General features: G+C 37.3%; 1 protein-coding gene and 1 pseudogene across 3 annotated transcripts in view; one reads left to right on the top strand and one right to left on the bottom strand.

Moving 5' to 3' along the window:
- ADAMTSL1 (ADAMTS like 1) overlaps window positions 1-27713 on the bottom strand; it is a 387565-nt gene that overhangs the window by 352468 nt on the left and 7384 nt on the right. For all 3 annotated transcript variants that reach the window (XM_039870536.1, XM_039870472.1, XM_039870576.1), the window contains exon 2: window positions 5180-5307. In XM_039870536.1, coding sequence (XP_039726470.1) covers window positions 5180-5307 — 128 coding nt within the window. The remainder of the gene's footprint in view (window positions 1-5179; window positions 5308-27713) is intronic.
- On the top strand, window positions 8655-8773 carry LOC120599485 (uncharacterized; annotated as a pseudogene).

A 27713-nucleotide genomic window follows, 5' to 3' on the forward strand; every position in this document is an offset into this window, starting at 1 on the left:
CACGCGCACGGTAACTATGTAGAAGTGCAAACAATTCATTTAGCTTGATTGTGGTGATCTTTTCACAATTTTTACATATATCAAAACATCAAGTTGTATATTTTAAATATATATAATTTTTACACGTCAAAGATATCTCAGTAAAGTAATTAAACAAAACAAAACAAAAAAAAAACAAAGAAAATTGTAGAGAAATAAAAACTTGAGAAGAGCTCTTGAATTAACCAAATAATAACTTTTTAAATAAACATACAAAAAAAACAGCCAAGAGTTACAGATTCCCAATATGGCTAGTAAAGATTATGGACACTAAACTCATTTCCAGCCATCTTTTATTCCAACAGGTTTATGGGATAAACCAGGCCATAAATCGGTCCCAAACATTCGGTCATTGGTCTTAGTGGATTCTCCTCCTTGAAAGGAGATCACATCTTGGAACAATAATTCCACTAAGATACATGATTTGGAATATTAGAAGTCCTAGTAATACATTTAGACTAGGCTTTGACCCAAAAAGTAAAAGGAAGGCAACCGCAAACTCTTAAACATAAATCCCAAAATGTGAAATTTTTAACACAATGAAAGGACCATCTCATACAAATGACATGAGTAGTTGGACCCACTCTGAACTTGTATATCTTTCTTTTAAACAAAAACTCAAACATTTCCAAGGAAAACAAGGAAGATAACATGCAATACTAGATGAAGAAAAACAGATAAATCTTGCTTTGGGGCTCACTTGAACTGAAGTTCTAAAACCACTTAAAACAAATCCCGTGAGCTTTAATTGGATGATATGATAGAGATGAGATGACTTTAAAAGAAAAAAAAATATTGGTTTAAGGCGGCAAATCTTAACGTTAAAAATTTTTTCCTGTTGGTATTTATTATTATATGGTCTAGAAAATAATTGCTAACCAAGGTTTATATTAGTGTAAGTATCAATATTTTTATGGGAGAAAAATTGTGTTTGCAATTAAAAAATCAGAGAAGTTAGCTTACTTTTCCTTAGCTCAATTATTATGAAATGAGATGGTTAGAATGATCCTCTCCATTCCTGTGAGATAAGACTCCTTGGGGATATTTATTTTAATTGTTCTGTGTTTATCCTGACACCATTCTGGCAGCCATATCCCTTTGGAATAACACCATAATCTTCCTTTTTAGGCACCTTCATAATGTGATGATTTTATCTCTTGTTTATCTAATAATTTTATTCAACTCGAAAACATTTTATTCAATTCAAAATTTATTGACTTTTAAAATGTGTTTTCACCTTTCATAGGTATGCTGTTTTTAACTTTTTGGATATATATAAAGTTGACAAGCTCTTCATTTAATCCATTGAGATTTAACAAAATATTTGTAGTCTTAATGTATTAATGCATCTATAATATTACTCTATAAATCCATACTATTAACTAGTCTGCAGATTAATTTAGCATTTCAGAAAGTAAGAAAGGTGATAAAAGACCTTTAAATGTTCTTCAGCCAGCAATGCAAAGATAGACAACACTTTTAAGAGCATCCAGTTATCTCGGATAAGCAGCAGTTTCCCCCTTTAATCTAGGTCTTGGCATAGACCTACTACAGTGGTCTATATGATGTTAAAACACAGTATTCTTAAGTGTCTTATGCATCTGGAAATCCTTATGGGCAAAGCTAAATTAACTGGCTGAAGACAAACCTGGAGTTCTCAGAGACCGGTCTTTAGTATCGAATTTAAAAATATATATATGCTTAAATAATTTAGGTTGAAGGACTGTTTCCACTAAACAACACACAATGTTAGGCCAACCAGACAAATTAATTGGCTAGAACTATTATTTCGGAGAATTTAATGGGAAAGGTGAAGAATTGGAAAGAGAAGGAGCAGCTTTTCAAGATAGTTGGTACATTGTTCAAATTCACTTGAAATAAAATAAAGGACCATCATAAAGTAAAAGTAGGTATAGTATGTTTTCTAATTTTAAAAAAGTACACATTACATATCACTTAATGATACAGGATTAGCAACAGTTGTTATTCAGTGGAATCTAAAATAATCTTACAGAAATTAGTAAATGTTGTAGAAAAATGTTTATACAGTGCTTTCCTTTATTGCTCAAACCAATGTTGCAGATAGAAGCAATTATCAATGCTCCAATATCAAAAACTAGAAAAATCAAGCACCACTTACTTTTTGTGAGCTTCAGAGAAAGGATAAGGAAAAAAATCTGCTCAGTATCTCCCTGGGTCAGTGCTTCCCCCCAACGCTGCCCCCTCACCCCCGGTATCAAGCACTGCCAGTTCACAATGAAGGATTTAATATTTAACGCTTGTCTATATTTTCACTCTGCTTTGCCTTCAATTTTTTTTTTTTTTTAATTCTTGTAATCATCAAACGACCACTCGGGTAAGATGTTGTCTACTCAGTTAACCAAGCCTCCTTACAAACTCCCAATCCATTGGGGAACATAACTAACTCCAGAAGTTGAGTAGTTACTATCTGTTCCATGAAATCTGGGTGTTTTAGCTCTCTTTACAGTTCTATCGTGTTGGGAATAGAATTATTCTTAGCTGATAGACTTAAAAATATCAGAAATAAATGTGACTGGAGAAGGCATATGACCAAGGCTGAAGAAGTGGCCTGGCAGATTAATTCAGCAGGTTGGAGGGAATTTATTTGGGCTGAATTTGAGTGCTTACCATTAGACCACTACACACTTTCCAGTCACCTGCTGGGCCTCAAAGGAATGTGTTTATACCTTTGATCCTTGTCAGGAGTATGAGATGACTGAAGTGAATTTAAATGCCTAAATCTGAAGTGCAGAGATAAGAGAAAATCTATTGAGTTCTTTATCCATTATAAATAAGAAAGTCATAAAAGACCATCCATGGTAAAATTCAAAGTTGGTTCCAATTCTTCAGCCTCCCTAGATCTCATGTTTTTCCATGTAACATTTTCACTTTCTGACTTCGACTCTGGGCTTGGCCAAGGACTTACTTTGGCCAATGTGCATTTAAAAAAAAATCATAACAGGATTATTTATCTGTGCCCCAGCACAAATTTTGACACCATCTTTCAATAGAGCTTATGCTGAGATGTCAGTTTATGCCAAGCTGTCCTCATTCGGGTTCTCTTGAGACAAATGGTACATAGGTCCATTCAGTCACTCAGTCTGTTCCTTTAATATTTCTTTATGTTCTTACTGGATTTGGAAATGCCATGTGTTTGGAGGGGTTTCCCTGCTTCTTTAAGTTCCTAAAGAATGGGTAGTCTAGTCTTCACCCATTTTTTTGTTTCCTTTCCAGCTCTGTATATATTTATTGAATGTACTTTTTTCAATATTTGAAAGTCAAAAAGAGATATGTATTCTATATATTTATAATTTTAGAATTTATATCTTTAGAATTCATTGTAAGTATATTGCAATGGATATCTTCTATAGTATCATAATAAATTCTTAACAACTGGAGTCTTCATTTACCATGTGTAAAAATTGTATTTTTGAATTTCACATAACATCAATATTTGGTAAAATGTTAAATGACAGAATTTTACTTGTGATATTAATTTATTCCTTAAATGGCTTCACAGTCTCTCACTCAATAAAAGATTCTCACAATGTAACATTCATATCACTGAGCCAATATGAAAGTTCTCATGCATTTCTTACTAGTTTTGTGAGACACATGTTTTGGCTCATTCCTAAAGAACATTCAAGCATGCTAACTTGAGAAAACTACATAATAAGAACATTCCAAATTTGTACATTTTGGCTTTACTGATATATATTTGTTATCAGTTATGCCTCACAGTGCTATCACCATGTAGCATCATATAGCACAGATTTAGGGAGTTTTTGATTTTCAAGATTAAGAGCATACGTGAATCATAAGGATGAAAGGTCTATTCTTTCTTATAAGCTCAGGGGTCTATCTATCATCTCTGATATTTAGCTATTCTGGTGTTTGGATCTGTGCCGAAGATGGGTCTATTGTATACGCTAGTTATACAATCCAATAGACTCAACTTCAGTGCAGGTCTTAACTCCAGAATAGCAAAATACCAGAGCTGATCTGGATTTTTGCAAGATATGCCCTTTGGCCATCTTTCTCAGGCTATGCCATTTCCACTGAGACTTATCTGGAACCAAAACGGTCTGTAGTTATCAATGGATTCAATGAAGAAACACCTATTGAGTTTCGAATATCTGTCAGACCCTGTGCAGGTTTGGGGGATATAGAAAGGAATAAGACTTAGACTCTGATTTTGAGAGATTCTCACTCTTATTAGAATAAATTGACATTTTCCTGAGCCATCTTACCACTTTCTGCTTTTTGTTTATGAAAAGTCTAGAAGAATCAGCACATGTATATTTCTTCCTTCTCCTGTTTCATGTTTTATAATAGATAGTAATTTTGATCAAACCTCTTGTCACATATAACACTTTTTTACTGTCAAATAAAACCTTTCATTGAAAAATATTACCATGGTACTTTATATTGTATAGTTTAGAGAAAAATCTAGTTATGAACCAGAAAGCTCAAGAAACAGTTATGAATTATTATTATTCTAAGTAAAAACTTTTGATTTTAACACTCTAAGCCTTTTCAATTTAGAAACCATTAACCACTCTCATTTCCACCTTCATCATCCCTCTCACTATTCATGCCCCAATTCCCTCTGCATTTCTGTTCTTCCAAATTTTCGTATAGTCAAAACTCATCCTTCATTGAACTGAATGACCTCAGGGAACTTCTGGCCATTACATCTAAGGCAGTGGGGATATCCTTTCATTTGCAGAGGACTTGGTAACACTAGAATCAAACATAAGCTTAATATGCTATTAATGCTAATATTTTTGCTATTATTGTCACCATAATTGTTCGGTGGTGCAAAAAGTAAAATATATTATGGAGCTAAAGGTACTAGATCCATTTCTATTAATAAATTCTTCTAGTTCTAACATGAAAATACATAAAAATTTGCTTGGTAAATGAAATTCTATATTGCTTATCATATGAGTATGCAAATACCTAGCTAAAGATGAACAAATTTAATTCTTTGTACCATCCTTTCATTCCTTCATCCAGATTTGTGTGCAACAAAATACTCTGCATAACTCCAACCACAAGAGTCTGCCTCGAACCTGCTACCTCTGCGCCTTACGAAAGCCCAGCTCTGGGTACTTACTTGCTGCTGAGACAGCGTCTTAGTGAGTAGGAGGCGCCTCCACCACAGGTGCGTGAACACTCGCTCCATGGGCCCCAGGCATCCCACAGAATGTCCCTGTCCTCCTCAGAGCGTGTTGTCCTGGAGCTCTATAAGAAATGAGAGGATGGTCAGTAGCATGTCCCCAGTGTGCCCTGAAACATGTGTCCTCAAATGTGGGTGGTATGTACGTCTGTACATGGTGATCTTTCTGGGGATGAAAGCATACATTGGAGTCTTTCTAATTTAACAATGTATATATGTTGGGGGAGAGGTATATTTGAGTTTAAAGACCCTGGGCCATAAATGAAGGGGGCGAAGGATTGTATTAACAGAGCGAATGGAAAAAGGAGCCCAAAATAGGAATCTGGGTTAGTGGAAGATAAATTGCAATGAAGTCACAATTTTGCCCAGAGTTCATGTACCGAGTCTTCCTCTCTTTGTGAAGAGACAAGCTGCTCTCGGAGATGTTCTGCTCTGAGGAGACTGACGTGTGCATAACCAGCACTGCTTTCCCAAACGACATTTTATGCAATGAGTTTTCTGTAATGAGGCAATGTTATTCCCCGTTTTCACATTTGTTAATCAGAATAATTGCACAAAGTAACTTTAGTAGAGTGCTGACTGACTTTAGACAGATAAACATGCTTGTTATTGACAGGCTTCCTAGTGAAATCAGCATTTACCATAAGGAGAATCGTTACATCCAGGCCTCAATGTTGTGCTTCACATTTCTTATACAGAAGAGTCAAAGATAAAATTTGTGCCACAGTAAATAGAACGGGCTCTGGAGTTAGAAAGTGTCTGGTTTGGATATGGATTCTGCTTTTTACTGTACGTCCTTCAGCAATTAACTTACCACCTCCTTTCACTTCAATCTCTCTCTACGAAATGAAGCTATTATCACTATGTAGTACACATGTACACACACGCGCACACAAACACGCACACAGGGTTAGCTAAATGAACTTAGCCTAGGACTAATTCCAGAGTAAAGCACTAATAAATGTTGCCTATAATTACATTATTATAAATTGAGAATATGTCATATACATATATAACATATATATATGTATGTCTGCTGGGCTGTAATAACAAAATATCTGAGTGGCTTAAACAACAGAAATTAATTTTCTGATAGTTCTAGGGGATTAAATCTGAGATCAAGGTGCAGCATAGTCAGGTTCTGGTGAGAGGTCTCTCCTCAGGTTAGAGATGGCTCCTTCTCACTGTGTGCTCACATGACCTCCACCTTCTATCAGAATGGAGAGTGAGCAAGCTTATTGGAGTCTCTTCTGATAAGGGTACTAATCCCATCATGAGGGCCCCACCTTCATGACCTCATCTAAACCTAATTACCTCCCAAAGGCCCCATCTCCAAATATATTAGGGGTTAAGGCTTCAGTATATGTATAGGGAGGGGACAATTCGGTCTATAGCAACTGTTCTACAAGAGGCTAATGAAAACTGGGCCCAAATTATTTTACTGAATAAACCACATGTGATATCCAAACATTAAAGGTGGTATCTTTTCATATCAATTAAAGATATTCATATGACAAATGTTAAAATTCCAAAACTATTTAGAAAATGTGCCTGTTAGCCAATATGACAATTTCATTTCCAGTTTTCTCTCTGAAGAGAGTGCAGACAGCGTGGGCTACTTGGAGAGCATGGGACAGGTAGCGACAGGAGGGTAATCTCTCACAAAGCATTGTGAAAACTTGAGAGGATGTAAGTAAAGTGACCAGCATACAGCAGGCTCACAAATAATAGCTCTTATCATTTTTAAATTACTTTCTCATGCCCTACAGAGTTATATGCAGGGTTCTATCATCCAAGCAGGAGGGGCCCTGAAAAAGAAAAGAACATCTTCTTATCCCCCAAAAACTATTTGCTTTGCAGCAACAGGATTCTTTATAAATCAGTTGCTATGGGGCTCGGTTGTCAAATTAATTACTTCTTGGAAGTTTTAAAACTGGTACAAGTTAAGTCAGAAACCTGGCCCCAGAGTGCTGTATCATGGATTGGCTAACTGGTACATGCTTTATTAAGATTCTTAAATCATTTGGAAGGACAGTGGTAGAGAGAGTGGTTAAGAGCAAGGAGTGCGGGCCTGCTCAGCCTGGGGTAGAATACTGGTATCGGAGCTTCAGTTTTCTTATCACAAAATGGGGATAACAAAGATACCATATCACTGAGACATTATGAGGATTAAAATAGTATATGAAAAGCACACAAGGCGGAAATAACCCAAATGTCCATGAGTGGCTGAATGGATAAACAAAGTGTGGTATATACAGGTAATGGAATATTATTCATCCTTAAAAAGGAAGGAAAATCTGACACATGCTACAACATGGATAAATTTTGACAATATTATGCAAAGTGAAACAGTCAGACACAAAAGGACAAATACTGTATGATTCCACTTACATGAGGTATCTAAAATAATCAAATTCATAAAGATATAAAGTAGAATGGTGGTTGCTGAGGACAGGGGAAAGGGAGGATAAATAACACTTTCAGTTTGAGAAGATGAAAGTGATTCTGGAGATGGATGGTCCTGATAGTTGCAACAACAATGTGAATATACTTAATGTCACTGAACTGTACACATAAAATGATTAAAATGATAAATGCTATGTTATATGTATTATAGCAAAATAAAAATACATATATACATTTAAAAAACTCATAGGGACTAAATAATAAATACTGTATAAGCATTTCTTGCCATCGTTAGGAACATTAACATTATGTATTATTAACCTCATTTATAAACATATATGTGCTCTGAAAAGTTCTAGGATTTACACTAGGAGGGTACGAGTGCCTTTTTTTTTTTCTGCTGAGCTCAGTTGAGACACTGAATTCTTAAGGTATCATCTCCCTGAAAACTCTGACTTTCCCACAGTCAAACCTCCCAGCCACTTGCCACATTGCTCGGCCTGGTGAAGTGATCTGCCAGTAGTTTGAGGCTCCTATAAAATGTGGTATAGAATGAGCAACAGAAACATATCGGTTACTGCAGAGCCTGGCCTTTCTAAAGAACGTGTTTATTGATCTCAGAAGTCTGGTATTTAGGATTAACAAAATCAATCTCTAATCATGGCAATATAGGGTACCCTGTTTCCAGGACTTAATTAAATAGTGAGACAGAAAAATCTATTTACCATTGAAGTATATATACCAAGTCTCTTCTCCATACACCCAGTAATTCATTCCTTAGATTTTAAATAAGTTTATGGTTCATCGCCTGACTCCCTTTTTGTTTGCTCCGCATGATTGGAAGGTGGTTCTTTGAGAGTACTTGTCTGATGTAGTGATTGTTTGTATGACAAATATACATTGTACAATACAATTTTCCTCATGTTATTAGAATTAAATATGACTGAGATGAAAACCAACATCACAAATGCTAGCATTCATGAAATAATTAAAATGACCAAGATGAGTCTACAGGCATGCCACCCTGAACAAGCCCGATCCCATCTGATCTCGGAAGCTAAGCAGGGTCAGGCCTGGTTAGTATTTGGATGGGAGACCATCTAGGAAGACCAGGTGCTGTAGGTGTTAAAAATAAATAAATAAGGGGTTATAAGCTGACAAAGTTCTTGCAATCTGTCAGATCAACCAAGGGTTGCCTTGCCTAAAAAACAAACAAACAAACAAACAAACAAACAAGATGAGTGATACTATGCAATTACTACAACTGAAGAAAAAAAATTCCACATGCAGCATTCACATGTGAACTCCATTTCTGTGTGAGATAAAAACACCAGAATGCCTAGTCCTTGGGAGGCTGCTCTCTGGATAAGCTATGTAGGAAATGACGTATAACTGAAATTTTGTTTTTCTAGAGAAGCAAATTGTTTCAAACTCTGTGCTAAAGTTGCTTGATATTTTCACGTGCCTTGTCTGAAGAGACACTAAAACGGCTCTAAGGTGAGGTTTCACTGACTAAACATCTTACCTCATCGCAAGTTACAAGTTTCAGCACAATCAGACATATCAAGTACCCACATTTCTCTGAAAGATTGCATGCTAACCCAGAAGGGAGTCATGGACCTATTTCTCAAACTGGAACAAACAATTTATTTCAACTGAATCCAGATTTAATGTTCGAGAAAGTAAAGTGATTTTCTTCCTCTTTAACTGCCCCAGATTTTTACATCTATAACCCAAAATGACATTTCAGCAATGTCTTTCAGGTCATTTAAGAACCTAAAAGTATTTGCTTGTTATAGTTTTTTAAGAGGGCCTTCAATATAAACAACTTTTGTGCCTAGTCCTGGTGGGAATCATGGTTATTTCTCTTACTTTTGAATGTGCAGTCCTCTGAACTCCATAGTGGGATTTTTTTTTAAGTGTAAACTCTGAATTACATCTAGCAAGAGAAAGTGAGAGAAGAAAGTAAGAAACAGATCATGAGTTGCCCCAAAGCAACAATGATTGCTTCTGAGATCTAAGTGTTTCTAGTATATCCCAGCTAACGTTTCTCAATTTAATTTCTATCACATAAATGCAATATTTTAATCTCAATATTTCAGAAACAAGGTCATAGATGATCAAGAGATTTCATCTCTGACATCAGTGTTGGACATTTCAATGACAGTGTCAGGTGAGATGATGGTCTGTAGCTATTAACTGACCAAGAACTAAAAGCAATCATGAAATTCTGTATGTAAGCCAATGTTTCACCAGTAGATTTATCAGGAAAGATCAAAACGGCATGATATTAAACTCAAGGGAAAAGTCCATTATAAATCCCATTGCATGGAATATACAAGCATGCCTTGTTTCATTGTGCTTCTCTTTATTGCACTTCACAGTTTTTTTTTTTTCTTTCCCAAATTGAAGGCAAGACCCTCCACCAACGAAAAGATTATGACTTGCTTTATTGCCATATCCACTTTATTGCGGTGGTCTGGAACCAAACCTGCAGTATCTCTGAGGTATGCCTTTAGACTGTAGCCATAGATCAGTAAATACCTCCTAAGAATATTAGAAAAAGATTAGAAGAGCTCCTCTAAATCCAGTGACCTCAGAATGGTGTCATTTTCTTGCCATTACTGGCTTATCTAAATGTGGTTTTCATCTGATAGTTTTGTGGTTGATTTCAGAGCCAAATGCAGCAACCGAGTCTCAGGTGATCAGTTTTAAGCCTGACAGCTACAAGTAGTTAAATACTTTGAGTCATCACATGAAGCAATAGTTTCCAAGCATCTCACTGCCCAGTAGATACTTTACCTTAGAATGACCTCCCATATACCACTTTATTCAAAAACCTCTTACTGGAACCTGGACAGGTTATCAAGGACTTTTGAAAGATGTTTTAGGGTGAAGCACAAGTTATCGATAAAAAGACTGGAGTCATATTTGCTCAGACACACACACACACAGAGTACTTGGAAAATATTTTTTCCAAATGTAACAAGAGGCCAAGCTATATAGAACTAAATGAAAAAGAAAGTGGGTGCTGAGGAAATGGATGATAGGTTTTTGCAAAATTGAAGTCATACAACAGATGAAGTTATATTATAAGCAAAGTGTTTTTCAGACATCAACAGATCCTCAAAAGTAGCAAAATGGGCTATGGGACACGGCAAAGAACAATTCTTACTGTTTCAAGATCAGCAAGAAGGCACCTGAGTCTCTGGTTTTCCTCTCCTCCCAGACAATATTTAGCTTAAGCCATCTGGAGCTGTGTATGTGACTGTATAAAATGGATATCACACACTTCTAAATTAAAAAGAGGGGTAAGTCCTCCAGTGATGAGAGAACCATTTTCCCGCGGTGTGCCCATGCAAAGTGCAGAAATCCATACACAGAAACATTCTGTGCGTGGACCAAGCTTTGGAAATGAATCTGCAGATTCCATTCTTAGCTCCTCTACACACATCAGGTCTCTATAAATCTTATCTAATCCTTGGCTTCTTTAACAACTTGGAATACTGGTTCTGCTGCCAATTGTATGTGGTAGGGGTTATGATTCCCTGCTCCTGAGAGCTTACAGACATTAGGCAGTAACTGGGCTCTTGTAAAAGTCCATTAGCTTTTTGATGTACTTTCTTAAAGAGCAGAGTGTGTGGATACTGAGGCATGTGCCTTCCCAGATATTTGCTGCTGGCTTTGCTGAGGAAATTCAGATCATCTGGTTCTTATCACAGCTGCACTGCTGGGGGATATGATGAACTGTCAGTGACACAGCACACAGTCTTTCAGAGGCCACTGCATGATGCCTGTCCCTTGCTACTGAGAAGAAAAGTCAATTCTGTAACAGGGTGTAAAAGCTTTCTGGGCACAGGACTTTCAGGTACCTGCCTTCCTTTTTTCCTTTCACTATTCCTCCCCCTCACCCCCCACCCCGCCCACACACACCACACATTTTTCATATTCCTGTTTGGACACCTAATTGCACCTAACCCAGGTGGTGAGGGGAAAATGCTGGGATTTACTAAGTACCTGTGTGTGAGGAAGTATGCCAAAATTTGCACAGATTATCATATTTAATATTCACAAAGAGCCACATCAAGTTAGAAAGTTCTTTTCTGATTTAACAAATAAAAGAATTGCAGCTTGGAGAGGCTGAACAATCTGCATCATGGTGCAGGAGAAAAAGCACAGACTCTGGAGTCAAACAGACTTTAGTGGACATGGTAAAGTCATAGTGAAGTCTCTTTGAGACAAAATTTCTTCATCTGTAAAATGGGAACATTGGTACTTCTACTATGGTGATTATAAAGAGTAACTGAGAGAACATATTTAAAGTAACTAGTATAGTTTCTGGCACGTTAGCGTTAATTATTTTCTCTCTCTACTTACGCCAAAAATATGTACACACACGCCACCTGTCACACAGCTAGTGCCTGGTGGAGCCCGGTTTTATACACATATCTGACAATCTTTTGTGTGGCCTAGTCTTCAAATTTTGACCTTCCTTTGCATTTTGAAAAGCATTTATCAGTACATATTTTTTTGTTTATAGAATAAGAACCAATATTATTGCTTTTCTTTTAAAAAATTATTTTGTCCTCGGAATTCTTTCCCAATCTGGGAATAAAAACTTGGAGATGGAATTAAGACAGCTTCATAACCTTTTAGGAAACAAAAACTTGACTCTGCTAGATGTCAAACGCTTCAGTAAGATTTTCATTTTAGAACTATGATAACTTGATTTTTTTTTTTGCATTCTATCCAAGGACAAGCCTGGGTTATAGTTCATCTAGGGAACTGCTGAGGAATCCCAGGGCATTCTGGAGAGCTCTGCCAGAACATAATTTCACAGTCAGTTAATTAAAATCAATAATTGCTAACATGAGCAAAAATTAGTATTCGGGAAATCTGTGACATATACACGTATATGTATACATACACATACATATGTGGGAGTTATATCTTATGGACTATACATATATATATATAGTTTGGGAGATTTAGAGTTTTTATACTAGAAATAGCCTGTCAGTCTAGTTTTCCTTTTCCACTATAATAATTTGCTTTATAATAACAATAACAGCTGAATTTCTGAACCTAGGGGCTGCTCAACTAGAAGACTGAAACCAGTAATTCCACTTCTTTCACTAAGGAAAATTGGACAATAGGAGAAGTGTATCCTGTAGAAACTCCAGTAATTTAAAAAAATCACTTATTCCCATATTTGTGCTGCCAGTCATCACCTTCTTGGCCCTTGCACTGGAGGAATATCTTGAAGCCTTTATGCTATTTCACTTCAAGTGTGAAACTCAAGCCATTTTACCTGGAGTTCTAAAAATGAAGCTGCTCTTCTTGGTCGCTGTGTTTTCTATACTTACAAAAAAAAAAAAAAAGTCTCCAGTGGAAAATAATACGTAGGCTGAGCACCAAGGAAAACAGTGAAGAATCACCTCCAGGGGCTTCCACACCCCTCCACTCCCCAAGCTGGCATGTTTGAAACACCCCCTCAAATGAAATTCCTTCTCTGCTCTTTTTGTGAATTCTTGACTTCCTGGTGAGCCAGTTAGAAGTGTCAGTTTCCGTTTCCATCTAATCTAACTCGAGCTCTGTCCAAACTGTGACTCCAATCAGCCATAGTTTCTGCAGCACTGGCAAATTTGCTGAAATGCATTTACAAAACATCTGTAGAACTAACGAAACATCTGAGGCTCTGGACAGCATATGTTCGGGTTTGGAATCACGGAGAAAGAATTTCTGACAGGGAAAAGGCTCGCTCTGTGACTCACTGAGGAAACAGGAAGGTTAATAAATTCATATGGCTTGGAGTTTGATGAACAAAAACCCAAATTATAATTGAAAATAGAAAAGTTGGAAGAAATGATTAGTTACCTTCATGCCACTTAAGTCTGGCTTTGGCAGAACTTTCCTATCTCTTTGGTTGACCATGGTGCCACCTGAGTCATAAAGATTGTTGCAGAAATGGCCCTGAATGAAGCTCCATAGGACCCTGGGTGTCATTCAGTCTCCCTTCCCATGTTCATGGCTGGCTGCTTTCTCTTTCAAGGGCCACTCAGGTACTGTAGAGTGAACATTTGCTCGGATTTGAAAATTAAAACCTCCCTGACTCAATATTATATTTTCTTTTACTTTTCAATGTTCTTTACTTTTGCTCACATTAAATCCCTTTACATAGAAAAGTCGAATGATAACCTCCTACTATCTCAATCCTTTGCTTAATTATTCGATGTTACACCAATGCATTATCAATTTGTAAGATTTAGTACAGAAAAAAAATGAAAATGAACACAGGACTTTATAGCTCTTCAGGATTATCATTTTATGTAACAATTATCTTCCCAATAAATTGCAAACTCTGTGAGGGCAGGGGTGTTGCTTTCTAGTTTTCAACTCCCTTCAGTTACCATTGCAATAATTCCTATGTTTGTCATTTAGAAGAAAATGAAGATATGTGGGCAAATGTTTAATAGATGGCAAAATGCTTTAGAAGTACGTTTTGTTTTAAATCCTAGAGTACTTGTCATTTGTTCCTCAAAAACATACAGAGGGCATAGAAGAAACATGGGGCTGTGGTGGGGCGGGGCGAGTAAAAGACGACAGGGAGAGAAAGATATGCCTAGCTACTTAAAATTTCCAAGTGGGTTCCTGTTCTAGGACTTCCTTCTTTTCTCCAGTTCTAATGTGTATATCACCACCTACTTCTTCCACGTTACGAGATGAATGTTGTCAAGAACACTGCACCTGTAACTCGGATGCACATTTTAAAAAGCAATAGCTCTTTCAATTACCATCTTCAACAGATAATACTTCCCTCCAGTTTTAACCTGTAGCTGTAGGTATAAGTTCGACTATTGGAACAGTTTTATAGGTTTTGTAGTTTGGCAGTAAATCATTTTGAGGGTCTACTTATGGTCCTAATACTTTCCCATCATCCATGTAAAGCAAATCAACCAAGAGTCGCAGCTACCCAGACGCATCATAATTGCTTAGTGTAGATTTATGCCTATAATCAGCAGAGTTATTCAGTATTTATACCCACTAGATGCTCTAGGGCCAGAAAGCCCTGTAAGTAAGGCACAGATAGCAACCAGCGAGTTAACTTGCTGCTTTGAAATGACTGTCTCCTATCCAGGTTCACCATTTTCAATAGCTCCTATTTGATTCTCTGTGTCTACTGTCTATTAGCCACAGGGCTCACTGCCCCATGACATGTCCCCTCTTGGTTTATGGAGGCACCTGTTGCTTACTCATGAATGTTAAGTTCGAATTCTGCAATGCTTATGTTTCTGCTTCTGCTGACTTCCCTGAGTCCAGTCTGGTGCAGTAACACCTTTCAGGAGATTTGTAATTTAGTGGGGAAAGTAAGATAAACAACAACAAAATATTTGATTGCTCAACATTCTCTACATTTAATCAGACACCAAGTCTTACCAATTCCACTTCTGAAATGCTTCTCTCTTCTATTTCCACACTCACCATCCTTACTTTCACTGTCTTAACTCTGGTTCCAGCATTTCATGCCTAGTCTTTTGCAATAGGCATCCCATCTGATTTTTTGACCTCTGGCTTCTCCTCCCACCAGTCTGTCATCCACACAGCTGCCAGTTATCTTTTTAGAATACAAAGCTAAACTGTTCACTCCTTAAGAGACTCTCTGTGGTTCCACTCCCTAGAGCTGGTAGCACCTACTAATGGATTCCAGATGGGCTATGAGGACTCAGAAACTGTATGCAACATTTTTGGCGTATGTGTGTTATTATCATATTTCTTGAAAGAGGATTCATAGCTTTTGTCAGATTCTCAAAAAAAAAAAAGGTTAAGAACCTAGGTATAGGATAAAGTCCAGATTATCAGTGTGGCATTCAACCATGCTAACCTGACTGGAAATCAAAGTTCTAGACTCATTTCTGCTGCTCCTGATTGCTCATGTCCTCTACACTCCTGGTACTACTGCTCAGTCAGACAGGCTGCATTGAGATGTCCGTGTACAATCCTGCTATTGCCTAGATTTCCCTCCTCTCCATCTCCACACATTTTACTTTCTTCAACTTGTGTACTCTTCTTGCTTTAAGAGGCAGCTCCAATGTCATCTAGTGAAACGTTCTCAAATCTCCAGACAGAATCAATCCTTGTATCTTCAGAGTATTTGGGGCACATTTGTAGGACTTTATACATGTGGCTATGTTAGCATTTGTCAGCCACTGTGCCGTAGTTACCTGTTTACACATCTATCCCCAGGAATGGACTCTGTGTTTCTTAGGGGCCATGACAAAGATGTACTCAGTGCCTTGCGGAACACCAGATATGTAATTGGTCTCAGTGCATGTTCCTCGTTCATACACATTCAGACTCTCTAAAGACAGAAAGGGGAAATATATATGTAGAGGCTGCAGATATGCAAGGGAATAAGGGAGAAAAATATTAATCGAACCTGTGGAATAAAAAGATCAGACTTCTGCTTATTCACATGTTTTTATTCCTACTTTAAATGTGCCAAAAAATGTTTAAAGCTGAAAGATGATTCACCTGTCACATCTTGCCTTAATCTAGCCTAACCCAAGTCCTAGATGATTGTCTGCCAAAGAGCCCTCATCACTGAGCAAACAATAGTCAGTTCTTCTGAAATATTTGGGAAGCAGTGCTTTGTGGAGATGAGTGTGCTGCGATTAGGAGGGAATAAAGATGGGTGGGTGAGGTAGCCCTGACTTAAATGCATGGGCCTCTACCAAAAAAAAAAAAAAAAAATTAAACCATTATTTTCATGAATGCAAAAGTTACTATAGGGCAGACAATCATAGATCATAGGAAAATTAAATTCGTGCAGAATTAATTAGGAAAAAAATGACTTGATAGAAGCAAGTTTTGATAAAAGTTTTAAAGTAAGGTTTTGAACTGGGGAGAATATATCTCCATTAGATGTCATGCAAAAATAAACCTAAAGTTATAGAGCTCTGATGTTTAAAGGAAATTAATAGAGGCAAAATGTTGATGTGAGACCTTGACGATAGGGACTATGTGATATAGCTTTAGACTCACAGTGTCTAATACAGAGCTTGATACAGAGATCATTGTTCAATGGATGATTAGTGTTTAACCAATTTTTTTTTTGTGTGTGAGCATTTCTAATTTTAAAAATGGAGAACGGGTATGAATAATACTGATGGCAAAAACTTCTAAACTGGGACACAGGCTGGGAATCTGAACTTGGCCACTGTGGTATTTTAGGCCACTCTGTTCTCTGTGTCTCAGTTCGGTCACTTTCCCAAGAAGGAATTCTGGCCTGATCTCGTCTAAGACATCCCCAGCCATAAAAATGTCTGATTCTAACCTGTAAAATGAGATATGAACATTTGCTTGATTTAACTCATAGGGTTGCTGTAAAGACTATTTTAAAAATAAAAAGTGCTAAAATATGAAAGAGCTGACCAGTATGGTTGCTGAATGAAATTCAGGTAGAGATGATCCTATTGCTTCAACTCTAAGAATTGTTTAATTAGAAACTAATTCTTGAGACAAAGAATCTCATCTTCTTTACTAATACAACTGTCAGCATCCAGAACGTCTGTGAAATCCTAGTGACTTCTGCACAATAAAAGAAATGCTGAATTATACTTTGTCCTTTTTATTGATAAATGTGTACTATTTAAATATTTGAAGATCAGTAAATACTTGTGAGCAGAAGTTTACCAAATGATGAAATAGTTTGCAGTTTCTGTATTGGCTTATTTCCTATATCTAAGTGTTAAAAAAGAAAAAGGACAAAAAGTTTTTGTCCTTTTATGACATTTCTATTATTAGCTATATCAATACTTTTCATGACATAATTTGTTTTGTATCAAAACAGAAACTCTTATTGTGGTTCTCTACTGGTAAAACTTATAGTGGTTACATTCTAAAATATTCAGATTTCCAGATATATTTCCAACATATTAAGTCCTTTATTGGTAACGATTGAGGGTCGGTTGCTTTGGCAGCATAGATTTTGTTGTAACTACAGCAATCAAGGAAAGCATTCTCTAGTTAAATTATTATTCACTTCACAAACATAATAGCCTATATTGTGCAGTATAGACTGTAGTTCCTTATTTTAAAACACTGCAAGAAAGATTTTGGTTTTCCAAAAGGACTTTTCTTGGTTGGTTATACTTTGTTGTCATTATCTGTAAACAGTACAGATCTACTTGCGTCAAGATAGGAAACAATACTGGTGATTAGAGACATATATACCAGTGGTTTCTTCCTATCTCCCAGTCCAGTTCAGGAAAAGTATATTTTTAAGCAGGCTAAATTTCCTGTACTGTTAGCATTTTAAAATTATATTTGAAAAATATCGCTCAGTATTGTACATGTGGGAAGTAATACAATCTTCCATCTATTTGTAAATTCAATGACAATATCAAGGAGCCATTAGCGAAGCCACTTATTAAATGTTTATTAGCATATGAAATATAATACTTTGTTTTGTGATTCCTGTGAGTCCCTCAATGACCGATAAACTAGAAGCAAATATTTAATTTTTGCTTTCAATGTGCAAGCATATTGAGTCCATCGCCTTCTTGTTTTCAGCAAGAAAAAATGTTTTTTCCTTCAGAATCATTCAATATTATTTAGTAGTAGGAATAATATTTATATGCATTGCATTAACCATGTTTAGCAATGAGAAAAGTTAATAGACTGATGCTAAAGTAACGTTATAATCCCTGAAATGCCTCCGGAATATATTAAAATGGATCTTGGCCACAGACAATATCAAGACTGAAGTGCACCACAGGCTTCTTTTTTAAAGCCTGTTTTGTAATAAGCAGAGAAACTGAAGGTGCTAAATCATGGTTTACTACCCCATTTGCCTCACAGCCTCTCTGTCTCTGGTGCTGGGCCTCAGAAATCAATTTCACACACGGCTGCTATCAGCATTCTTTGAGCTATTAAGACAAGAGCACTTTCTCCTCTTATTAAAACCAAGTCACTTTTATCTCATGGTTCCCCCTTTGTCCTTTCCTGCCTTTACTTTCCACTTTCTCAGTGGTGAGAGATAAAGGGTCTCCTACTCTTTCCCTTTCACTTCTAAACTTCCTGAAAGGCTAATCCAAGCCCACAGCACCCACTGCCTTAATACCCCCAGATTCCTTAACGCTTTGCAATCTGGCTGCTGCTCTGCCACTCCGATGACATGGCTCCTCTGAAATTCATCAGGATCCTGTAATTCACCACATCCTGTGACCCTCCTTCAGAGATATGCTCCCCTGGCTTCTCTGGCAGTGACTACTGGCCTGTTCCTCCCCTGCTTTTCCTTACTCATCCTGACTAGTAAACGCTGGAATCCTCAAAGTTCTGTCCTTGGGTCCCTGCTCTTCCCTCTACTCTCCTGTTGATCTTATCTATGTTCCCTCACTTGAACTCTTCTCTTTGTAGGTGATATACAAAAACATCTCTAACCATATCTCCAGGCTTCTATTTTCATGCACCGAATGCCTTGTTAGTACCTTCAATTCAACAGTCTAAAACCAAACTCAGTATTTGGGGTTCTTAATCCTTCAGCAGTCTTTAACAGTTATAAATATACAAACATTTCTAGAAAACAGTTCCCCTCCCTCCACTCTCTGTCCTCCACCTCACCCCACTCCATCTTTCTGCACACACATCCTGTGCTATATACTGTATTTTACTTCTGCAATGTACCTCCTTTCTGTTCCTTCTTTACCATTCCATCTGGTACCCTAAATTGAACTCTTCTTACCATCATCTACATGGTACATAGTTGGGACCCCTTCTGCTTCCAGCTCTGGCCAAGTCAGTTCCTCTGTGGCACCACTCTCGGTGTGTCCAAACAGCTGTAGATAAGGTTGGAATGGTCTGGGATAGGGCCTTGAGTTCCAGCTGAAGGACTGGTCCATGAGTAGACCGACAGCTGAAGCCAATGAAGGCTTTGGAGCAGGGCATGATATGATTGGCATTTTACAGTTTTCAAAGTACTTACACATATTAATTTGATCTTTATCCTTATGAAACACAGTAGCTTTATGAGCATTTTAGGAAAAAAAAAAAAAGGACTGCCATGGTTGGGGGATGGAGTGTTGCTGTAAAAAGGATAAGAGAGAAATCAACCTTACAATCATTTCTCTAACAAATAAGAAGAATTTAGAATCTCTTTATGTCCATTTAAGTAAGTGGTATAAGGATGGATAAGAGTAAATTAGCTATCCGGACAGGAATTAAACTTGGTTGGAAAGCAGGGAGACATAAGACCAACTATTTAATCTGACACAATGGCCACCCAGAAAAAGGAAAATGAAAAAAAAAAAAAAGATTTGATGACTAGTATATGCAGAAGACTGGATATGCTTAGAGTATCTGTTTTGTTTTATTTTGTTTCTTCAAACCAGGCTCAGAAAGGTTCTAATTTCTATCTTGTATTAAATATGCATGGTTCCTATTTTCGAATAAAAAGTTTATACACTTAAATGGTTGGTAGATTATACCTCAGATTACATTACATCCTATTAACTGGAAGAGTTCCGGGTCCCTTTGTGTATGCTATCTAACAAATAGGATAATTATTTTCACATTATGCATCATAATCCCACCCCCCCCTTACACACACACACACACACACATACACTTACAATTTACAAAGTATATTTATATGAACTATATGAGTTATTGGAACTGGTATAGTAGTATCTTTATTTAAGGAAAAAAGGCTTCTGGTATTTTTTGTGTTTTGTTTTGCTTTTTCTTTTTTTTTTTGAGGTGAGGAGGGGTCTATAAAACACCTTCAAAGATAAGAGACAGATCCCTAAAGGGCGAGAGGTGCTTAGAATCTTTTAAATATTCAATTAGATCAGTGGTTATCGACTGTGGCTACACGATCAAACTACCTGAAAACTCAAGAAAATTGCCAATGTCTGGGCCCCTCCCCAAACCACCTGATTCTGATTCTTGCAGGAAGGAGGTTGGTGACTGCCCAGATATTTTTTAGTTCTGAGTTCTAAGGGTGATTATGATGCAGAAGATAATTAGAATCCTGAATTAGACAATGTTTATGAGTGAATTCCGAATGACTTTTCTTGAACCAGCTTTTCTCTTTATTCTGTTTTAGACTTTTTGGCTTCAGTGGGTTCCAGACACCCCCAAATTACGAAGGAATCACAGGTTTTTTCCCAGACCCTTTATTTGAGACCGCATGAGAGACTTTAGATAGCAGGCCTGTATCTGGGAAAAGATAAGAGTTTGGTTTCTGGGAATGAGATAGAAGAATTTCAGCATGTAGGAGGGTAGTAATAATAACTGCTGATGTTTACTGGGCACTTGCTACGTGTGTGAGCTATTGTGCTAACTATGTTGCATGACTCGTTTTATTAAATTTCACAATAATTCTGTGAGGTACATGCTATTGTTGGTCCCTGTTTTGCCGACAAGGAAACTGAGACACAGAAAATAACAGAAAGGTGACACCTGTGGAGCCAAGTTTTACATTCCGCCAGTCTGGCTCAGGTCTTGCTCTTAACAACCGCACCAGTAAGGTTCTCAACCTGGTGTATATCAGAATCACCTGGAGAGCTAATAAAGTACACGGGCCCAGGCTCATTGAGTAGGAGGAGCCTGGATAATTTTTAACAAGTGCTCAGCTGATTCTGATACCGACCCCAAATTAGGAACTACTGCACTCTGCACTGTATTGCTTACAAATAAGAAAATTGCGCGTGCGCACACACACACGTTAAGAAAAAAAGGAAGTCCTAGGTAAGCAGGCTTTGACCTTGGTATGAGACAGACCAGAAGTAACGTAAGCTCAATGTACAAACTTGCAATGTTGCAGATTGGCAAGTGAAGACAGAAATCATCTACATTAGGGGATGGTGAATGGGTGGAAGGAGGGAAGAGTCCACAAATCATGTTTCTGCATCCAAATCTCAAGCCAAGCTTTGCTCCCATTGGTTAGATATGGGAAAGACCCTGACACAGTACTTCACAGAATTCAAGATGTCATTGAATGAAGTCATATTATTTTATGTACCACGAAGAATAACAACAACAACAAAAAGCCACCCATTAAACTGTGACCTGCTATCACTTATAAGGAGCATCCAAGTTTCTAAAATCAGAAAAAAATTGTGTATCTGAGGATCGATGAAATACGGTACAAGCAGTGAACTCTAATGAACTTGGTTCTGAAACTGGAAATCACTCAGCATGTTGGGGAGGCTCCTGCCGACAGAGTCCAAAAACATCGTTCCAACAACACGAAAAATAGTCTGTACTGCATATTTTAATATGATTTGTTTGCTAAAAAAATGAATACACACACAGTAAAAGTAGAATTCACACCACCTTTTAGGTTCTAGTACTCAGATTTCTTGTCTGTGAAATGGGTTGTGGTAAAGGCTTATCAGAGGTAACATCTATAAACAAATAGCTCAGTACTTGGCCCATAGGAGGAGACTGAAGATCATATTTTTTCCCTTTGCTAAGTCTGAAGAGATTTTTATGTTGTTTGCAGTCAATTTTGGGGATGGAGGGAGGGAAGTTAAAGGAATAGGTGTCCAAAATTAGAATGAAAGTCAGAAGGACCACATGATTTAAAATATAAATACCTGTTTGATGCTGTTCCAAAGGAAATCTGCTTTATGAGGTGAGGCCAAGCTATAATCAGTTTTGTACTAATGCTGAGTAAACATCCACATGAACATTGGAGACTATTCATAATTAGGAGATGAAGAAGTTATATGCCCATAGGATTCCAATGCCTGATTGAAAGTCTGATGACTTAGCAAGTGGATTCATAAAGAAAAAATATGAAAAATATATGTGACCTTTAACTCACACTTTAATAAAACTCGTGAGGGTTTTTTGATCGCATTATATTCTTAATATAAAATGATAAATTTATAAATTTAAATATGGCTTGATTATTTTCTGAAGACCATGATTAATATTTAATCGGGATAGATAACTTAAATTTAGACCTTTAATGCTGCATCTTTTGCTGGCGTTTCAGCTGCTTTCAAAGGGAACTTTATAGGTGGAGCTCATATTAGATAACACGGAGAGCTGCAAGAATTGGGGCAAAGACATTTGCTGGCTTCCCAAAGAAAAATTCATAACTGTGACATGAATCTGAAGAGCTGAATAAGGATGTTTGGTGAGAAAACATAAATAATCACACATGGGAAAATACTGCAGTTTCTGATTACAATATTCACTCAAGGTACAAACAATGACTCCATGTTATGGGCTTTGTGTTATATGAGGGTGATAAAGCTTTCAGAAGCATAGGAGTGTCCATTTGAAATAGGCACTACTTATTTTGAAAGGTTCACTGAGAGCGAATAAAGGATTAAGTCACAACAGTATGGCAATCTCTTCAGAAAATTTAGGCATGAATTCACTCTTTCCTGAGAGTGACAGAAAGTTAACGTTTTTTTAGGATACTGATACATTTGTTGCTCTAAAAGTCCTGCCATAATTGGGGGTGGAGGGAATCTGACTATAGATCACAATTTTGATCATGAGGCCTTGAATAAAAGTATTCACTCATACATTCATTCAGCAAATGTTTGAGTACCTACTCAGTGTCAAGCTACAGGCTGTATGCTAAGCAGATGGGACATAAACAGCCCAGCGCACAGCTTTAAGTCTCAGAGGCTACAAGATGTAATGCAAATGAATTTTTCCTGCAAAGAACTTTGTAGCCATATAAACGGTGCTTTTCCCTCTCTTCCACTACTGCTGCTGCATTCATGGCATCTCACCTGGAGAGGAGCAATAATCTTCTAATTGGCCTTTCTGTCTGGGGGTGGGGAGCTCTCCACTCCACAGGGTCCCCCAGAGCTGTCTCTCTAAAAGACAGACTTGGGTCAAAGCTCCTGGGTATGGCACATGAAGCCTGCACAAGCTGGCTATGCTCCAGCCACTGGGATTTACTCACTGCTCCTCGAAGTCACCTTCCTTTTCCTTCCTCTGTGCCTCTGCCCATGCAGTGCCTGTGCCTGAAATGTCCTTTCCCTCTCTTGTCTTCCTGGTGAACTTCTATTGATCCTGAAAGACTCACTTTAGATGTCTCTTCTTTCATGTCACCCTCAGTGATCCATCTCAAAGCCGAGTTATTCAGTGCTTAGCACAGAGCCTGGGACACTGCAGATAATAAATGTCAGCTTCCTTCCCCTGTTTCCCTCCTTATGCTACTGTAGTACCTTATTTCCTCCACTCAGCCTGTCTGTGTTATCTTTTTAAAACTTTGTTTAGAATCTGTGAGTTTCCTGGGGGGTATGAATGTGTCTATCTTTGTGCCTCAAGGAAAATGTCTGGCATACTGTAGGCAGGTCCATGATAAAGTTTTCACTGATATAAAGAAATAAAGAGAAAAATGAGGACACTGGTTAGTTTTCTATAGAGCTAAATGTGTTTAGATTTTCTTCTAAAATTGCATACTTGGAACTTTTGGCTTATTCAAATAACCTTTAATTTGCAGCAATGAAACAAAATGGCAGAGTTAGGACAAGAATGACCTCTGTGGGAAGGAACGCCCCGCCTTCAGAGATCCAGTTCTTGGGGGAAAATGGTAACATCCATGGGTCAGGGGTGGAAGCAGGGGAGGAATTAAAGAGGGGAAAAATGCAAAAAAGAAAAAAAATCGAATCAGCACTCTGCCACCACTTAGCTGACTGACCTGAAGTATGTTATATAATCTCTCTATACCCCGCTCTTTTCATCTGTACAACTTCCTACTAACTTGCAAATACATCCTTATTTACTTTTGAAATTTTAATCATCTATGAAATACAAAAGTCTGGGAATCACTGCTTTCAATGACCTAGAACTATAAAGTGAACATAAACCACTGAATGGGTTTCTCAAAATCAAGATCCTGAAGTCTGTAGCCAAAACAGTCTCGCGGGTATGAGTCCCAGCCCCATGAAACTCAAGTTAGCAAAGTGGAACTACCAGGGTAAGAATATGCCTGGTTTGAGTTAAGGCTGGTTGAGGTTGGTAATAGGGACATGGCAGAGGTGTTGGAAAATCAGAGCCCTTCCCATCACAGAGCTCAGAACATGCTGATTGGTCACCAGGATGATGCTCAAAGATTTGTAAAGGTCCTACGTACTAATGGTTTCCACAGAGCAAGCTAGATTTTTTTGGGAAAACCCTACTTTCATTACTGTTCTATATGCCACTGAGGACTTTTATTCCCTTGAATGAGGGGCTGGTTTAAAAGTTTCACTACTTAAGCATAGCCTAAAACGGAAAAGACAGGTGTTTATGTATCAGATAAACACTGAGACAAAGTAATACACTCATTAAGCTTAGGTTTCGGTATTACTAAAAGAGAAGATTCCAGGGGAAAAAAAGGCGTAACTCAAAAAGTGACCTTAAACATAAATCTTTAGAATTTTAGAGTTTTTCTAACACATTCTTTCTTGGATCACTATAAATAATGAATTAATTTGTCTATTTCTTTAGGCAGAGACCCCTTACATCAGCAATAGTTAAATATACAGTTTAAAGAAAATAATATCATGACAGCAACATAAAACCAGTGGAAAGTACTGGCCACTTAATCCCTGCCCTTCTCCCTCCCTCCCTATCCCAAATCCTTTCTAATATGCAGAATGACCCTTCTTTAGAACCATGGCTGTTTTATTCAACACAGAATACCCAGTACCTAGCACAGTGCCTCCTATATAGCAGACTCTATGAATGTGCTATTTTGCACAGAGGAAAGGAACCTGACGCTTTTGGGGGACCTATTATATGCAAGGTTCTGCATGAACTTATTTTCACATATATATCACGCAAACTTTCACATTTTTCATTGATATGGAAAGCAACAAAAATGAAGCTTACTGATACGACACAGGTCTAGAGTGAGAGACAAGCTTTATAGACTTCAGTCCTCTCTTTTTGCCAGGTCACCCTAATGATTATAAACCAACAATGATCCTTGAGTTTTAACTCAAGATGATTTTTCATCAGCTTTGTTGGTTCCTTGGTTTCTTTTGCATGTGACACTTCAACATTTCAACCTTTCCCTATCAATGCCAGCTCACCGCCTGGCTCTTGTAAAAAGGGCCTTAGAAGCCACACAGTATAACAAAGAGAGAATGCATGAACTCTTTCTTAAAGGAGTATGGACTCAAAGGAAAGAGATCTAGCTTCCAGGATCCAGATCCTATCTTCTAGGTGTTTCTGCCTAATACGTCTCAAATCTCTTTGCACACGTTTATATTTTAAATTCGATTACCTGCAAAATGAAAGGGCTGGAATAGGCAATTCATTCATTTATTTAAACAACAAACTTGCATTGGACACTTTGTGCATATCAAACTCTGCTAGATGCTAGGGAGAAAAAGATACCCAAGATGAAATAAAATCAAACTCCTGCCTTCAAGGAGATCACACGCAGTCATTTGAGGTCACATTTTATGCTACCTCAAAGATTCATTTTAATTCTAAACCTCTATGAATCTATGTTCCAGGATTCCAAATGTCAAGTAAACTAACTCTATAATGGTTAATTTCAAAGGATGTTTATTATCTCGGACCAGCTACAAGCCCCAAAATAAAAGTGTGTGCCACATGAAGGAAATTATATTTGGTCTCAATGACCAACGGTTATAACAACTATAATGAAAAAACAGACATTTCTAAAGAACTTTCTTTAAAAAGAAAAAGAAAGCTCATTTCAGCACCTGAACAGTAGGAGTGCTTATTGTTTCCATGACCTTTTTTTCTTTTCTGGTTCTATTGATGAAGTACAATATTTGAACAATACTCTGGCAGACTTCGAATGGTGACTGAGATTACAGGCGGCAAAGTAGGCTGAGAAATCGGACACCCTACCATACCTTACTATGAGAACAAAGTAAGGTATATTTATTTTATTGGACAATTTATTATAGGTTGCTCATAATTTCCTGTCTCATTTATTTAGGGCTCTTGGAATTTAAGTCAGGATGTCTTAGGTTATCACACTCCTTCCCGCCTTTGTACCAACATTTATGCCAACAGACTGAATTTACTTAGAGAGAGTCCCCAGACAAAAATTGAAGGGGAAAATACCCAAAGCTTTAGTTGAAGAATGGCAGAAGCTTTGGAAAAAAATCTGAAAAAGCAATGAAGATGAAAATGGAAACTCTGTGAAAATTAATGTAGTGTAGAATTGGCGAACATACCACTTATTTCTTTAAACAAATAGAAGAAAGAACCCGCTTATGAGGTGCACCCAAATAATTCACAGGTGGTGAAACTATTAGAGTCCTGCAATTTCTTGCCTCAGAAGTGGAATAAATCTCCTGTATTATAAGTGGCATATGCTCATACACTTGATTTTTCTGCTATTCCCTTTCTCTCAACTATCCCCCTCTTCTTGCACAAGGCCTTTTGGTTTTATTGTAATTAATTTATTTTTAATAAAGAACTTTAGAGAAAAACCTAGTGAGGAAGAGAGATGCAATCTACTACAGTAATTACACTTACAGAAATATAATTCCAAGTGGAATATACTTTTTTTTTTTTCATGAATTTTGGTTTTATTACAAAGTAAGCACAGCATAATGGAAACTACATAAGACTGAAGTCTGTCAGAATGATGCCCCAATGATAATGGGGCAGATGAAAACTCCCTAGATGCTGGTCACACATAATTAATGGTAATTCTCACAAAGATAAAATTTGCTTTGAGAAAATTTTTTCCTTAAGACTTTACCTTAACTAAGAAATTGTTATAGCATTTTTGCTGCACAAATCGATATTCTGAACTATGGAAATTGGGGGGAAAAACCTAATGTTTGAAGTCAAATACTGACTGATAATATACTTTAAAATAACATGTTAAGAATCTATGTGAAGCCATAATTTACATTTACATGTGGATAAGAAAATTAAACAGTCTATACAAGTACAGAAGAGTTACTTACAAGATGACCCACCTTGTGGAACAACTGAAAATAATAATATCCATTCATTACAGAAAAGTTTTTTGAAACATTTAAAACATAACTCTGATAACAAAATGTCCAACGAACTACCAAGCTCCTCATTGCAAGGTCTGTGTCTTAAT

This window comes from Pteropus medius, unplaced genomic scaffold (assembly GCF_902729225.1).
Source record: "Pteropus medius unplaced genomic scaffold, Ma_sr-lr_union100, whole genome shotgun sequence".
Taxonomy (NCBI): Eukaryota; Metazoa; Chordata; class Mammalia; order Chiroptera; family Pteropodidae; genus Pteropus; species Pteropus medius.